This window comes from Taurulus bubalis (assembly GCF_910589615.1).
Source record: "Taurulus bubalis genome assembly, chromosome: 14".
NCBI lineage: Eukaryota > Metazoa > Chordata > Actinopteri > Perciformes > Cottidae > Taurulus > Taurulus bubalis.
The window spans coordinates 26979941-26994282 of NC_136602.1; the positions used below are offsets into that span (position 1 = coordinate 26979941).

The 14342-nt window shown below is 45.1% G+C and overlaps 1 protein-coding gene across 1 annotated transcript in view; it reads right to left on the bottom strand.

Annotated features, from left to right (window-relative positions):
* thada (THADA armadillo repeat containing) overlaps positions 1 to 14342 on the bottom strand; it is a gene marked incomplete at its 5' end in the record, with an annotated part of 77134 nt that overhangs the window by 20574 nt on the left and 42218 nt on the right. The window contains 2 exons of the mRNA XM_079229429.1: positions 3194 to 3276; positions 5658 to 5761. Coding sequence (XP_079085555.1) covers positions 3194 to 3276; positions 5658 to 5761 — 187 coding nt within the window. The remainder of the gene's footprint in view (positions 1 to 3193; positions 3277 to 5657; positions 5762 to 14342) is intronic.

The window sequence follows — 14342 nt, forward strand, 5'->3', positions numbered from 1 at the left end:
AGTCCTAATACAACACTCACATGTCGTACATGCTATCGCTTCGTTGTTTTAGCCTAAGAAGCTCAAAGGTGCCCTAAGAAGTTTCATTGTAAAAACAATGTTTACATTCCGTGTTTCTCACCGGAACAAACTCCGTGTATCCTGGAGGCCTCACAACATTATTAAATGCATGATATTCATTATAAATATTTGAAGTAATGCTTTGTTTACATCCATGTTTGCTAGCTTACAGTCTTCTTCTGGGGCTTTGCTGTGTGTTTTTCGACATGACAAAACGGGCTCCGCTCGTACAAACGCTGCTCATCAGTTCTCCCACGAAAACCTTTAAAGCACCTTCAAGATGAACAAGGACTGTGGACCGGTTTTGCCTTTGCAGAAGCCACGTGACAATTACACAGAGGGGGAAGGATAAAAGCAACCAATAACTCTCTCCACTTAACACGTGGCATCCGCGTAACCAGATCTATCCTTTAAAAAGAGACCGCCGCCAATTTAGCATCGCACCGATCCAGGGGTGCTGCGCTCAGGCGGCAACCTCTGGTTCTGAGAGCCAAGTTTCATAAACCTTTTTTCTCATGGTTCATCTCAAGTCAGATTGTATAGAAGTCTATGAGGAAATTACTATTTTCACTTGATTTCTTACCTCAGTAAACATTGAAAACATATGTTCCCAGCTTCTAGTTTCAAGTCTTCTTCCAAACAAGGGCCGAACTGGACTCTTCAAAACAGCAGTCCACAAACCAACAGGTGATGTCATGGCGACTTCGGAAGCAGCGGCTAACCCCCAGTCAAACTTTTAAACGAGCAGTCCTCAGCCTGAAACCAACGGCGACTAAAGTGGCATCACTCGAAGTATGATATTAATTTATTGAAGCATACTTTTCGTCTTCTTCAGCACAGACATAAAAAAAACGAACAGACTCTCAGTCAGAGGAACAGTGACTCATTTCCCATCACATTTTCAGTAGGATTACAGAAAAGTACTTTTTTTTCTTTTCTTCCCTACTTTCCTCACACCAAACAGTTCACCTCCTCTTTCTACGGAACGGCTGAAAAGCAAAAGAAACAGAAGACTGGCGGAGGTTGAGATGAAGCAGCGGACTGAGGGGCTTTTTTTAATGAGTCTGCGTGGATCAAAGGGGGCACACACACACACACACACACACACACACACACACACACGAGGAATTGGCTGGTAAATTCAAAGTTCCTACTTCATGCAGGGTGCCAATAAAAAAAAAGGGGGGGGGGGGGGGGGGGGGGGGGCTGATTGTTCACCTCCTTTACCCCTGGTGCTGCTTTTCGGATGAACTTGCCCTTTTTTTTAACTCTGGTTTGTTTGAAAAGTGCCGTTACACAAGAGGAAAGAAGGGGAGGAAATTAGGAAATGAGGAAAGAAGGGGAGGAAATTAGGAAATGAGGAAAGAAGGGGAGGAAATTAGGAAATGAGGAAAGAAGGAAAGACAAAATGGAAAGGCAGAACAACAAAGGAGAGTGAGAGGCCAATGAGCTACTTGTGATAATAATAGAGACATTGGAGGTGTGTGTGTGTGTGTGTGTGTGTGTGTGTGTGTGTGTGTGTGTGTGTGTGTGTGTGTGTGTGTGTGTGTGTGTGTGTGTGTTTCAGGGTGCTTATTTAGTTATGTAAGGGGCAGAGGCAAGCTGGGCCGGGCGCTCAATCAACGGGCTTGTTTTGAGAAATTTTCGGTATTTCCACTGTCAAGACCGACATGTGTTCAGCACATGGCCGGCCCAAAACATAAATGCCCCTCCCCCCCCCTCTTCCCCCTTTCCTTTTTTTTCTCCTCATAAACTGGGTCACAGGCACAATCCCACCATCTGTCAGAGATCGCTCGCCTTCGGTTTCACATTCCACCGCAGTGGAGAGACCCCCAGCCGGTCTACACACGCACGCACACGCACACGCACACGCACACACACGCACACACGCACACACACACACACACACACACACACACACACGCGCACACACACACACACACACACACACACGCGCACACACGCACAGGGGGGAGCTGACTTCTGTCAACAATCAGTCTAAATGGAGAGCGCGGTGGACGCCTCGCCGGCAAACGCCGCGGCGGGGTCGTCTGTTATTAAGACTTTAAAGTATTCACGGTCCGGTTCACAGCAAAAGGGGAGAACGGCACAGTTGCCGTTCGCTGAGCGGATCAACTTCCCAGCAAGCGGCTGACATCAGCGAAAATATCATCAAATCCCAATGAAGTCTAAAACGAGAGTGGACACAAACGAGACCATGTTCCCCACTCAACTGGTTTCCACTTAATGCGAGACATACAACTTAAAGTAAATTAAGTCATTAGGTATTAATTATTTATATTAGTATTATTTTTGGAGGATTTTAATGGTCAATTATCCCCATAAAATGTATGAAATCCTATCTAATGATTTTTTTTTCTATCTACTCAATTCCCTATTATTTTTACAACCATTTTGTTTTACTTAATGTTAATGTAATATTTATAATATTTCCATTCTGATCTGTTTGGTCTAAAAACCCACACACAACTCTCTGCTCACTCCACAGGTTGTTTTCAGAGGAAGAAACTTCTGACCGTCTCAGCCAGAGGAAGGTGAGCTGCAGCGGGCAATTCTCTTGACAAATAGACGACAACAAAAACAGGGTTAGACGTAAACTAAGCTCGCGACTAGGACTTGTTGTTGATGAATCTAATGTATATGTTGACGATTAATCTAACAGCTAATCTAATCGATAGATCAATGTCATCTCTGTATGTTTTAGTAACCCCGTGCCTGCACTGGAAAGTACTTCATCTAAAACTAAAAATGATGATTATGACGGATTGATTTCATCGAAGGAGTAATATCAGTTAGGATGGCAAATATATCTTTGCATCAGTGCGAGGCAGGGGAAATTATTTTGTATGTAATTGTTTTGAAGCCTTGAAGTTAGAGATTGAGTCCATAAACTCATGTTTACAATATTTACTGAGGTAATATACCAAGTGAAGAAGTAGAGTCATTTTCTTATAGACATTATACAACCAGACGTTTTTGCAACCGGAGGAGTCGCCCCCTGCTGGTCAGTGGAGAGGAAGCAAGTTTAAACCACTACCGCGTTGGCATTTCTGTATCTTGCCCGCAGGTTGAAACCCCAGCGAGACATATGACCCCCAAGTTGACCACTCACCGTCCAGAAGACTGATCTTTGGCTCGCACAGGCACACCAACACATCCAGAAAGGCTCCTCTGGTCACCTCACAGGGATTTTGTCTGCAAAGAAAGAAAGAATGAAATAAATATATATATATGCCATTTCATTGACCACAGTTGGTCTATCTTGAGAAATAGTTTTTCCTTCCAACTAGCACAGTGCGTTGAAGAAAGCCCCTTTTATAATGAAAGCCCCTAAAAAAATATTCCCAAACAATTAATCAAGACCTAACACTGCAGTCATTGATTATCCATTTTCCAAGATTCTTTTCTCCAGAAACAGGCTCATGTCTCACCACAAGTCGCTGAATTCGGTCTTCGGACATTTGCAACTCAAAGGAATCTATTAGTTTGTGATTCGGTGTGATCTCGGGTAATTTCCCCTCATCCTGATAGTCGTTTCCCGTCTGTGCGACCAAATCACTTTTGAACTCGAGCCTTATTTATTAACCTCTTTCCGGCGCTTTCGCCCCACAGTTGGTCTTGTGGTTGTATCTCGCTTCACAAGACTTTAGTGTGCAAGTTAGCGAGTTTAAGTCGAATGTATTGATTCCTAAAGCAGACGGACAGAATACAAGGTGTGCCAGGTGACAGGGCAGTCGTACATTTCAAGCTGTGAGTTTATTTATTAATGTATTCCATATATGATGGAGTCAGATGAGGCCATCTCCGCCAAAGATGTTGGTTGACGGGTGCTGGAAGTAGGCTGTCCAAGGGGCCCTATCACCTTTCACATCTTTACAACTGATGTGTCTGCGATTGAATCGCTATCAAGAACACGCAAACAACATTTTTATCTAGCCTCTTGATTTTGCTCTCAAAGTGCACCACAATGATGCATTTAAGTAAAAAAATGTAGCCCACAAAAACCAGGGTGAATATTCCCGTTTTTTTTCTTCTTCTTCATATAGCAATACATACGTATTTATATTTTTCCCAATATGGTCAACCGCTCGCAGGAGACAACGACGATGTGTGTTTTTGTATTTTGTGGCGGATGCTCGGAGCCCAGCATGTGGGACCATCACATGAGACGCCCCCAGCTGTTCGCAGACTGGCAAAGGCTTGAAGAAAGAAAAGGAGCAGACTGGGACAGATTTACTCCGCATTCGTAAATATAATAACTGATTTACTAAGTAGCCTAACTCTTTGAACAGCTTCTACAGTCACGATGTAGAATTATGCAAATCATATTATTTGTGATTGTTGACATTAATGTGTTATATCTACTTATGGCTTAAGTGGAGAAGCGTGTGTCTGGGCTGTGTGAACTGTGTGTGTGTTCAGTGCATTTAATCAAGGGTTTGATCACAGCGCTGTGAAAACCCACAAGTGCGTGTGAGAAAACAAGGGAGACAGTGTGTGCGCTTGACGTCACATTTTCATCACTCGGATATTAATAAGACACACAATTATGACGGGTTATCGCTCAACGGTGACGGGACCGTATGGGAGCAGTTGATCCATCAGATAATACTTTTTTCTATCTCAACATACTCTTTTGTAAAATAGCACTTACTGCATAAAGATTGTAGCCACACGGATATTGCAACATAAGCATCTCCGAGCCATACATATTTATATCTATGTCCGCCTCTCTCTTGGATGATAATTTCGCATACATTTGGTTTTCTTAAAGCAATATCGTCAGTAGGGGAATTTCAATACCGCCCAACTCCCAGCCGCCACAAAGCCAAAGTCAACTGCAGTGAGTCTGCAGTCATCGCTACAACGCTGTCACCCTGTTGGAGCCAGAACGAGACCAAAATGACCCAACACAGAGACGGTGTGAGGCCAAAACTCAACGCTGACTAACAAACACGAACAATGCATTCTGTCCTTTTGGGAAATTAGTGGCGGTCTGGAAAGGAAAAGGAGTGTTTTTTCTCTCCTCTTTTCCAAAAACAGAGATTCGTCTGACCTGTGCCGTCCTTAGGTCTGGGCGCCGGGCTCTGCATGATCAAACGGACGGGCGGGTGGGCACGCTCTGGCGAGCAAGAATCTGCCTCGTCATCTTAATAAAGGCTCATCAGTGTAACCAAGCGCGGCTAGCAGGGCTAGTGTTGCTAACCCGGCGACCCTGGCGCTATCTGCCGTGAGGCCGCAGCACAGGGAGAGACTGGAGACCCGGGCCTGACCTCAGCCAAGCAGGAGGGGGCCGATGGGGTAATCTGTGCCCCATCTTGAGCCCTCGATCTCGGGCGAGAGAGGGCCAGAGGTGGAGGAGGGGGCGGGGGGAGGAAGGGAGACGGGGGTCTGCGGATGGGACAGCAGGCGGTCGCTTTGAAATGGAAGCCTGGGCAGGACATGAAGCGGACACGGGAGGGGAGGGGATGGATGGAGACAAGGAGCTATTCTTCTGGTGAGCCGAGTTGGGAGTCCGGGAGGGATGCTTATCTATGTGTGTGTGTGTGTGTGTGTGTGTGTCTGTCTAGGATTACCGAGAGGCGAGCCACATACGCCGACAGAGGCCTTCGGTGATGCCGCTTCCTGCTGGCAGGGGTCTGTGCGAGTCGGTCTGGAAGGAGCGCAGCAGAAACAGCACCTGCGAACACACACACACACACACACACACACACACACACACACACACACACACACACACACACACACACACACTACTGAACCAACGTACACGTGAGAGATATCATCTATTACATTTATACACAAGCTGATGTTAGCACCATTTGTGGTTGTGTGATCGTCCATAAACATTTTGGGGGTAAAAGTGTGTAACAGGGCATGTTGACGCTCCTACATGTGTATTGGTTTGGTAAAATCAGGGCAAAAAGGCCCACGGTTCAGCTGGGCCTTTCATTGTGGAGGATGTTCTCCCTGTGGATTCCTTCTGGATTGAAACTCTAAAGCCAGTAGGTGTGAATATGTTTGCCTGTCTGCATCTTTTTACCCCAAACTCTAAATCAGGCCTGGCCAACCCGCGGCTCCCGAGCCGCATGCGGCTCTTTGCCTGGTTTCATGCGGCTCTTGCGTTCATATCGAAGTTTGTGTTTTTTTTTTTATTTTTATCTTTTTATTGATTTTGCAAATACTTTAGACCACTGGTGTCGAAATCAAGGCGCGACGGCTTGAAAGCCATGAAATCGCGGACCCGTTTTCAGTCATTTGCGACCCGTTTTCAGTCATTTGCGACCCGTTTTCAGTCCGTCAGGACGGTCATTTTACATGGGCAAAAAAAATAAAAAATCCTGTGCTTTTAGTTTGAAATTTTTTAATGCGACAGAGTGCAATTTATTCAATTTCAGTCATATTGATGTCATGTGTTGTAACTCTGTTACGTTGTTCATTCTGGTCACATGACATTATTCTTCTGTCCATCCAGGAGAGGGATCCTCCTCTGTTGCTCTCCTGAAGGTTCTTCCTGTTTCCCTGTGAAAGGGTTTTTACTATCTTTATTTGGGGAGTTTTTCCTGATCTGATGTGAGGTCCCGGGACAGGGTGTTATTTGTACAGATTGCACATTTTAATTTGTGATTTTGGGCTATATAAAATAACCTGAATTGAATTGAATATTCACACACTCCTCAATGCTGCGTTCACAACACACTTTACTTGCGTGAGTTTACACATCGGACTATTTGTGATAGTTTGCTTCATTTACAACCTTTTTTTTGTTATGTTCAAAAAGGCTGAAGTTATAACATTATTATGTGTGTTGTATTACCTTGTATCCTTAAGAAGCACTTTTGGGTTTTTAATTGAGTGTGAAAGGGAATATTTCTGTTTGGCATACTGTGATACTATCTCAGGTTCAAACCTAGGCGCCATATTTTCATTAAATCAAATTGAGAAGTTGAAAATGTTCCTCGCTTTGGTCACGGCTTGTCATTCAGGGAGATGGTGGGTCCTGCAGCCAGATCAGTTAAACCACTGCCCCAGACCACATGCATGTTCTTAGAGTTATGTCCTTCTCAACTGTGACAAAAAAGCTTTGAACAAAGTTAATATAATAACGTGTGTTTAATCTTTGACTTTGTTATTTTCATCTGTTTTAAGTTTGATCTTTGATAGAGTAATGTGGGTTTCTTAACCCTAAATTAAATGGATTTATGTACAGTAAAAAATGTGGCTCTTAGTCTCTGACTGGTTGGCCACCCCTGCTCTAAATGCAGAGGGAAGCAAGGGGAGTTGGATATCTTCCTGGAATGTACCATGTACCTTTTTGTGGTTCAGTCTTGTTTGAGATCTCCTGCCATTGGCAGTTTGAAGCGTCAAACTCAGGTTTCAGTCTGAGCGAGTCTTGACCGCTTTATCGAGACAAGGACTAATTCGATATGTGGCATTATATCTTGACATTATCACCACTCTAACCGCCGTTGTTTGATAGCCTAGCACTGCCACTTTGCTTTTTATGATCTATTTGGACTAACATCTATTTATTTTACATTCTTATTTTACCATGAGCAACAAACGGTGGATGTCAGACATCCACAGCTGCAACGTCGGAGCGAAATAAGGCGTACGGTAAGAAAAGCACAACGCTCACCAGCAACATTCAGTGTTTGCATGGCAAAACCACTCCCGCAAATGGGCAGTTCGCCCTTTATTGGGATTGTATCTGTCCGAAATATAAAGTTTGAGATGGACGTCCGTGACCAAAACAAGTTTCTCTTCAGTTTACCGCAGTGACCGTCACCAGCGTTTCCCTAAATAGAAGTGCTCTCTCCTCATTGGCAACAATTGAAAAGAAACAAAAAGGCGCTAAGTGGACACAGGCCCTAACCGTGTGGGGTGCAACGGTGAATGGTGAAGATGGAATCATTATTTTCTCCCGTGGCGGCTGATGTGTGACGGAGCCAGTTCGTAGCAGGTGAACTGGTGGTTGGGAGTGTTCAGAGGCCAGGACGCGCAGGCTGGGGTGTGTATTCTGGGCCTTGGTAAGTATACTCTTTAAGCCGGGGCCACGGCCACAGACCAGTAGGAAGCCATTCATTACGCAGTGCAGGGAAGGAAACGTGGGGGAAAAACCAGGCCGACCACGTAGCACCAAGACTGGCCACCGGGTCCTGGCTGGCGCCTCCCCCTCTCTCTCTCTCCCTCTCTCTCCCCCTCTCTCTCTCCCTCTCCCCCTCTCTCCCTCTCCCCCTCTCCCCCTCCCCCTCTCCCAGACGACACCCACTGGGTCATGCAAACAGCCTCCAGACAGGCTTTTCTAGTCTTCTAACCCTTCTTGTCATCATTCACCCATTCATACACTGATGGCAGTGGCTAAGATGCCACATACCCATCAGGAGTAACTAACATTCACACACTGTAGGCACAGCTACAGGAGCATTCAGGGCAAGTTTCTTGCCCACAGACACATTGACATGGGCTAGCGGAGCGGAGCCGTGGATCGATCCATAATGTCCTGTTTGGTCGTGTGCCGGCAGACAGAACGTGAAGGCTGTCCATTTGTTTACCCTGGTGGTCAACAAATCAGTCTGACGTGGCGTTAAACTCAACGATGGTGTTTGAGGTGACATGGAAGATTCTCGGTGGTTATGTTCAGTTTTATTTCATCCAGTTATGAAATTGGTTAAGTCATTCAGAAGCAAAGAGCACTGTTGCCAGCACTGGCTCCAGTGTCAGTCCGTCTTCATTCCCCCCATCCGTCCCTTCTCCACAGCTACACCTCATCCACCGGGCGGGGAAGTCCCTGCTCGGGATGTTCAACCGGCTCAATCCAGCCCAGCATGGAAGAAACAAGGGATATTTATAGAAAAAAGGCCGCCTCCCTATTCCTCCTACCGAAAGACAGAGCAGAACTACACCCCATGTGGGATGAGATGCTGGGATTGGATCGAGCTCAAATGAATGGGAGACGTTGAGACTGCAGCACAGAGACCTGGTGTAGGCTCATTTTTGTTCATTAACTGTTAATCATACATTTATTAACGGTTTAACTGAAGCACAAAGCCTCCTTTAGTACGGCTACAACTACTACCGCTGTAGGAAATGTATCATGTGAATTATTGCCACTTCTAACCTAACATGTCAGACATTTAAAAAGGTGCCCTGTGTTGTCTGAGCTTTCTAGTAAACAAACAGCACGTATGGGCATTCTCATGCGTTTGCACCCGGACAAATAAAATCAGCACCCATACATAAAAATACTGCCCTATAGAGACAGTCACTAAAAGCTCTACAGGGTACCTTTAAAATAAGTTTCAATGGCATATCTTAAGTTCCAGGTAAACATAAAAAAACATCCTTCTGTAGGTGGTGAAGACCTTGTAGGTAGGGTTATCTGTATTGTACTGTAAAAATACAGTTTGAAAATTATTCTTGAGAAAATATTCCTCATTATTTACACAACTTTGTGTAAACTCATTCTCACCAAACTATTTGTTATTCATTTCAACTTTAAGACAGCATTAGAATCTAATATATGGCTCTAAATGCTCCACTATGTTCAAAAGCTAATCGCTAACTTTGCCGTTTCATACTGGTCAGGCGGTGTGCAGTGGGTTACAGTGTGTTAGGGTGTACAAGGTGTACAGTGTGTTAGGGTGTACAGTGTGTTAGGGTGTACAGTGTGTACAGTGTGTTAGGGTGTACAGGGTGTACAGTGTGTTAGGGTGTACAGTGTGTTAGGGTGTACAGTGTGTACAGTGTGTTAGGGTGTACAGGGTGTACAGTGTGTTAGGGTGTACAGTGTGTTAGGGTGTACAGTGTGTACAGTGTGTTAGGGTGTACAGGGTGTACAGTGTGTTAGGGTGTACAGGGTGTACAGTGTGTTAGGGTGTACAGTGTGTTAGGGTGTACATTGTGTTAGGGTGTACAAGGTGTACAGTGTGTTAGGGTGTACAGTGTGTTAGGGTGTACAGGGTGTACAGTGTGTTAGGGTGTACAGGGTGTACAGTGTGTTAGGGTGTACAGGGTGTACAGTGTGTTAGGGTGTACATTGTGTTAGGGTGTACAAGGTGTACAGTGTGTTAGGGTGTACATTGTGTTAGGGTGTACAAGGTGTACAGTGTGTTAGGGTGTACAGTGTGTTAGGGTGTACAGGGTGTACAGTGTGTTAGGGTGTACAGGGTGTACAGTGTGTTAGGGTGTACAGGGTGTACAGTGTGTTAGGGTGTACAGTGTGTTAGGGTGTACAGGGTGTACAGTGTGTTAGTGTGTACAGTGTGTTAGGGTGTACAGGGTGTACAGTGTGTTAGGGTGTACAGGGTGTACAGTGTGTTAGGGTGTACAGTGTGTTAGGGTGTACAAGGTGTACAGTGTGTTAGGGTGTACAGTGTGTACAGTGTGTTAGGGTGTACAGTGTGTACAGTGTGTTAGGGTGTACAGTGTGTTAGGGTGTACAGTGTGTACAGTGTGTTAGGGTGTACAGGGTGTACAGTGTGTTAGGGTGTACAGGGTGTACAGTGTGTTAGGGTGTACAGTGTGTTAGGGTGTACAAGGTGTACAGTGTGTTAGGGTGTACAGTGTGTACAGTGTGTTAGGGTGTACAGTGTGTACAGTGTGTTAGGGTGTACAGTGTGTTAGGGTGTACAGTGTGTACAGTGTGTTAGGGTGTACAGGGTGTACAGTGTGTTAGGGTGTACAGTGTGTTAGGGTGTACATTGTGTTAGGGTGTACAAGGTGTACAGTGTGTTAGGGTGTACAGTGTGTTAGGGTGTACATTGTGTTAGGGTGTACAAGGTGTACAGTGTGTTAGGGTGTACAGTGTGTACAGTGTGTTAGGGTGTACAGGGTGTACAGTGTGTTAGGGTGTACAGTGTGTTAGGGTGTACAGGGTGTACAGTGTGTTAGGGTGTACAGTGTGTTAGGGTGTACAGTGGGTTAGGGTGTACAGTGTGTTAGGGTGTACAGTGTGTACAGTGTGTTAGTGTGTACAGTGTGTTAGTGTGTACAGGGTGTTAGGGTGTACAGTGGGTTAGGGTGTACAGGGTGTACAGTGGGTTAGTGTGTACAGTGGGTTAGGGTGTACAGTGTGTACAGTGGGTTAGGGTGTACAGTGGGTTAGGGTGTACAGGGTGTACAGTGTGTTAGTGTGTACAGTGTGTTAGTGTGTACAGGGTGTTAGGGTGTACAGGGTGTTAGGGTGTACAGGGTGTACAGTGGGTTAGTGTGTACAGTGGGTTAGGGTGTACAGGGTGTACAGTGGGTTAGGGTGTACAGTGGGTTAGGGTGTACAGTGGGTTAGGGTGTACAGTGTGTTAGGGTGTACAGTGGGTTAGTGTGTACAGTGTGTACAGTGTGTTAGGGTGTACAGTGTGTTAGGGTGTACAGTGGGTTAGGGTGTACAGTGTGTACAGTGTGTTAGGGTGTACAGTGTGTACAGTGTGTTAGGGTGTACAGGGTGTACAGTGGGTTAGTGTGTACAGTGGGTTAGGGTGTACAGGGTGTACAGTGGGTTAGGGTGTACAGGGTGTACAGTGGGTTAGGGTGTACAGTGTGTTAGGGTGTACAGTGGGTTAGGGTGTACAGGGTGTACAGTGGGTTAGGGTGTACAGGGTGTACAGTGGGTTAGGGTGTATCATAGCTGAGACAACTGCCTGCTGCTGGATATGGATGAAAGCAACGGTAAAGCTAGCAAGATTTGGATCCCTTTTAAAAGCCAACTCTTTTCCGATGAAAGTAGCCAGCAGCACTAGCTCCAAAAGTCGCTAAATCTAACGCCGACAGTCCGTCCCCTTCGGGCCTCTTCAAAAACCATTCCTTTAAAATTATTTCTAAGAACATAAACAACGAAGATGGCTACTGTAAGCACTCACAGCTGTTAAGCTAGCAGCTTGTGGAAGACTGCAGTGTCGCGCATGACAGGCAGCAATGGGTTATTACAGTTTTTGCGACAGCCACATATACCATCAGAGCATTTGATTCACTGATTGCTGTCGGGATGTAATGAGAACTTCAACAAATATAACAAAAGAGGTTTTTGAAGATTATCAACCCCAGCTTTAATATAAAGATATTGATGAATGCAGCTTTAATTCCCTCATAGTCTTTCTAGTTATACCATAGTGGCACAAGCAACCCCCCTCTAGAGCTTTGGGTTGAAACTTTGAGCAAAAAAATAAAAACCGCAGTGCTAAATATGAAAAATATCCTATTTGTACGCCTTGTTTTCAAGTGAGGCTTTAAACTGCTTGTGTGTGTGTGTGTGTGTGTGTGTGTGTGTGTGTGTGTGTGTGTGTTGCAAGAAGCCTTGTTCCTCTTTTGGGTCCGGTAAAAATAGTGGTGGTGGATGTGAGGTCCCTTCAGACTCTGTTATCAGCCTGCCCTGCCGTCCCTCCCACTGCCGCAGCCACAGACGGACGCACACATGCACACATGCGCGCACACACACACACACACACACACACACACACACACACACACACACACACACACACACACACACCAAGTGCAAATAATTGCACGCCAATTCATGGCTCAGTCCAGTAAAAACATATGCACAAAGAAACATATAAATCGTAATTCACATAAAACCAGATAGAGGTTGGGCGAAGTGTGGACGCGCCCAAATAGGCAAAAAGAGATCCCAATAAAGACGGGCTAAATATAAAAAAGGAAATAAACACACTCTTGCTCTATATAGCCGTATCCTTTGCGCAAACAAAGCTTGCACATGCAGCCTAGACATCGAGTCACACTCTCTCAGACATGCATGTACACACAGGCGCGACGCCCAACTTATTTGGTTGCACGTGTGTGTGCGTGTGTGCAAGAACTGTGTTACTACGCAAGTTACATCTCAAATAGCCGCAAGGGACATAATGTTGTTTCCATTATGTCCGGGGACGCGTATGTTTTCGTTGCTGGCAGCAGGAGCTGTGTGCATGCACATGATTGCTTGTGTGGAAGGGTGACGCTCAGCATAGCCGACTTGCCATGACCCCCGTAAGTGGCTCCTGAAGCAGTAAAACGTGAACCACTCTACTCTCAGTTCCTTCACCACGACGGAGCCTTTGTACCATTGTTTTTCCTTCACACTTGACACAAGAAAAACATGGTGTGTGTGAATTAGTTACAAAATAAAATTCAGCTTAATCATTTTCTTTCTTTTTTTTGGGTGGAGGGAATCTATAGTTCATTAATCATACTTTTAAGATTGTATACCCAATGCCAGATACTACTACTACAACAGACTTCAGGCTAGTTAAAGATTATGTTGCTGAAAATCTTCAAAATTTGAGTGAGTAAAATGTATTCTTGACCTCATAAATGGTAATTACCATTTCTTCATTCATTCTTGATCTCAGAAATGCTAATTCAATAAAACAATTTTACCTCAAAGTCCACTTACTAGGCTTGTCTGGGAGCTTTCAACTGAATGTAACAGCATTCATCTGAAGATAGAATTTCAAAAGCCAGCTATGATAAAAACTATGAAATGCAGTCAAACGCTCTGGAAAAATTGGACCTTGAGTTAAGATTTTGTTGTGAATCGACTAAATGTGTTTAACTGGGAAACCCTTAGGAATTTGTAGAGAATTTGCTGGCGGCCAGTGAAATTGGATGTCACTCGGGATTAGAAATGGTATTTTCAAGTCCATATGATAAGATTAATATAACCACAAGGGTCAAAGTAAATAGTTAAAATAATAAATATAAAATGTTAATATGCCATGTGGAACTACCTGAAGGAGGACAGTATACAGTGTCCAACCCTAAAGTCGTCTTAACTGTGGATCCATGTCCGTAAAGGCATGTGGCCCCACTAGCTGATAATGGCACAACTTCAGTATCAAACACCTGGGATTCCCTCAGGGGTAGACGCATCTCGTGTCACTAAAATCAAGCTGACCCGTACATTCTTTAACTGGTTCAACCTTGAGGGTTTTTTCTCAGAAAGAGAATCCTGGCCAAAGTCAGTCGTTGAAACAGGAGACCAAAAGGGACGTTTTTTGGGGTAAAACAACAGCGACGTCGCTGCTGCCAGAGCAGAGGAGACTGCGATACTCCTAGTTCTCAAGCCTCCTCCTCCCCGGCCTCTTTGAGCAGCTGTTGTGGAAATACACAAAGGATTACATCCGTCGAGTTGGCCGCAGCTTTAATACTTCTGGCCAGTACCAGGCATTGTGGGCCTGGGCTGTTGCCGGCACGTGTCGAGAGTAGAGTCCGGTGTCGGGTTGTGTTGGTGCCGGCCCGTCCGCTGGGCTTGTTAAGCTCGC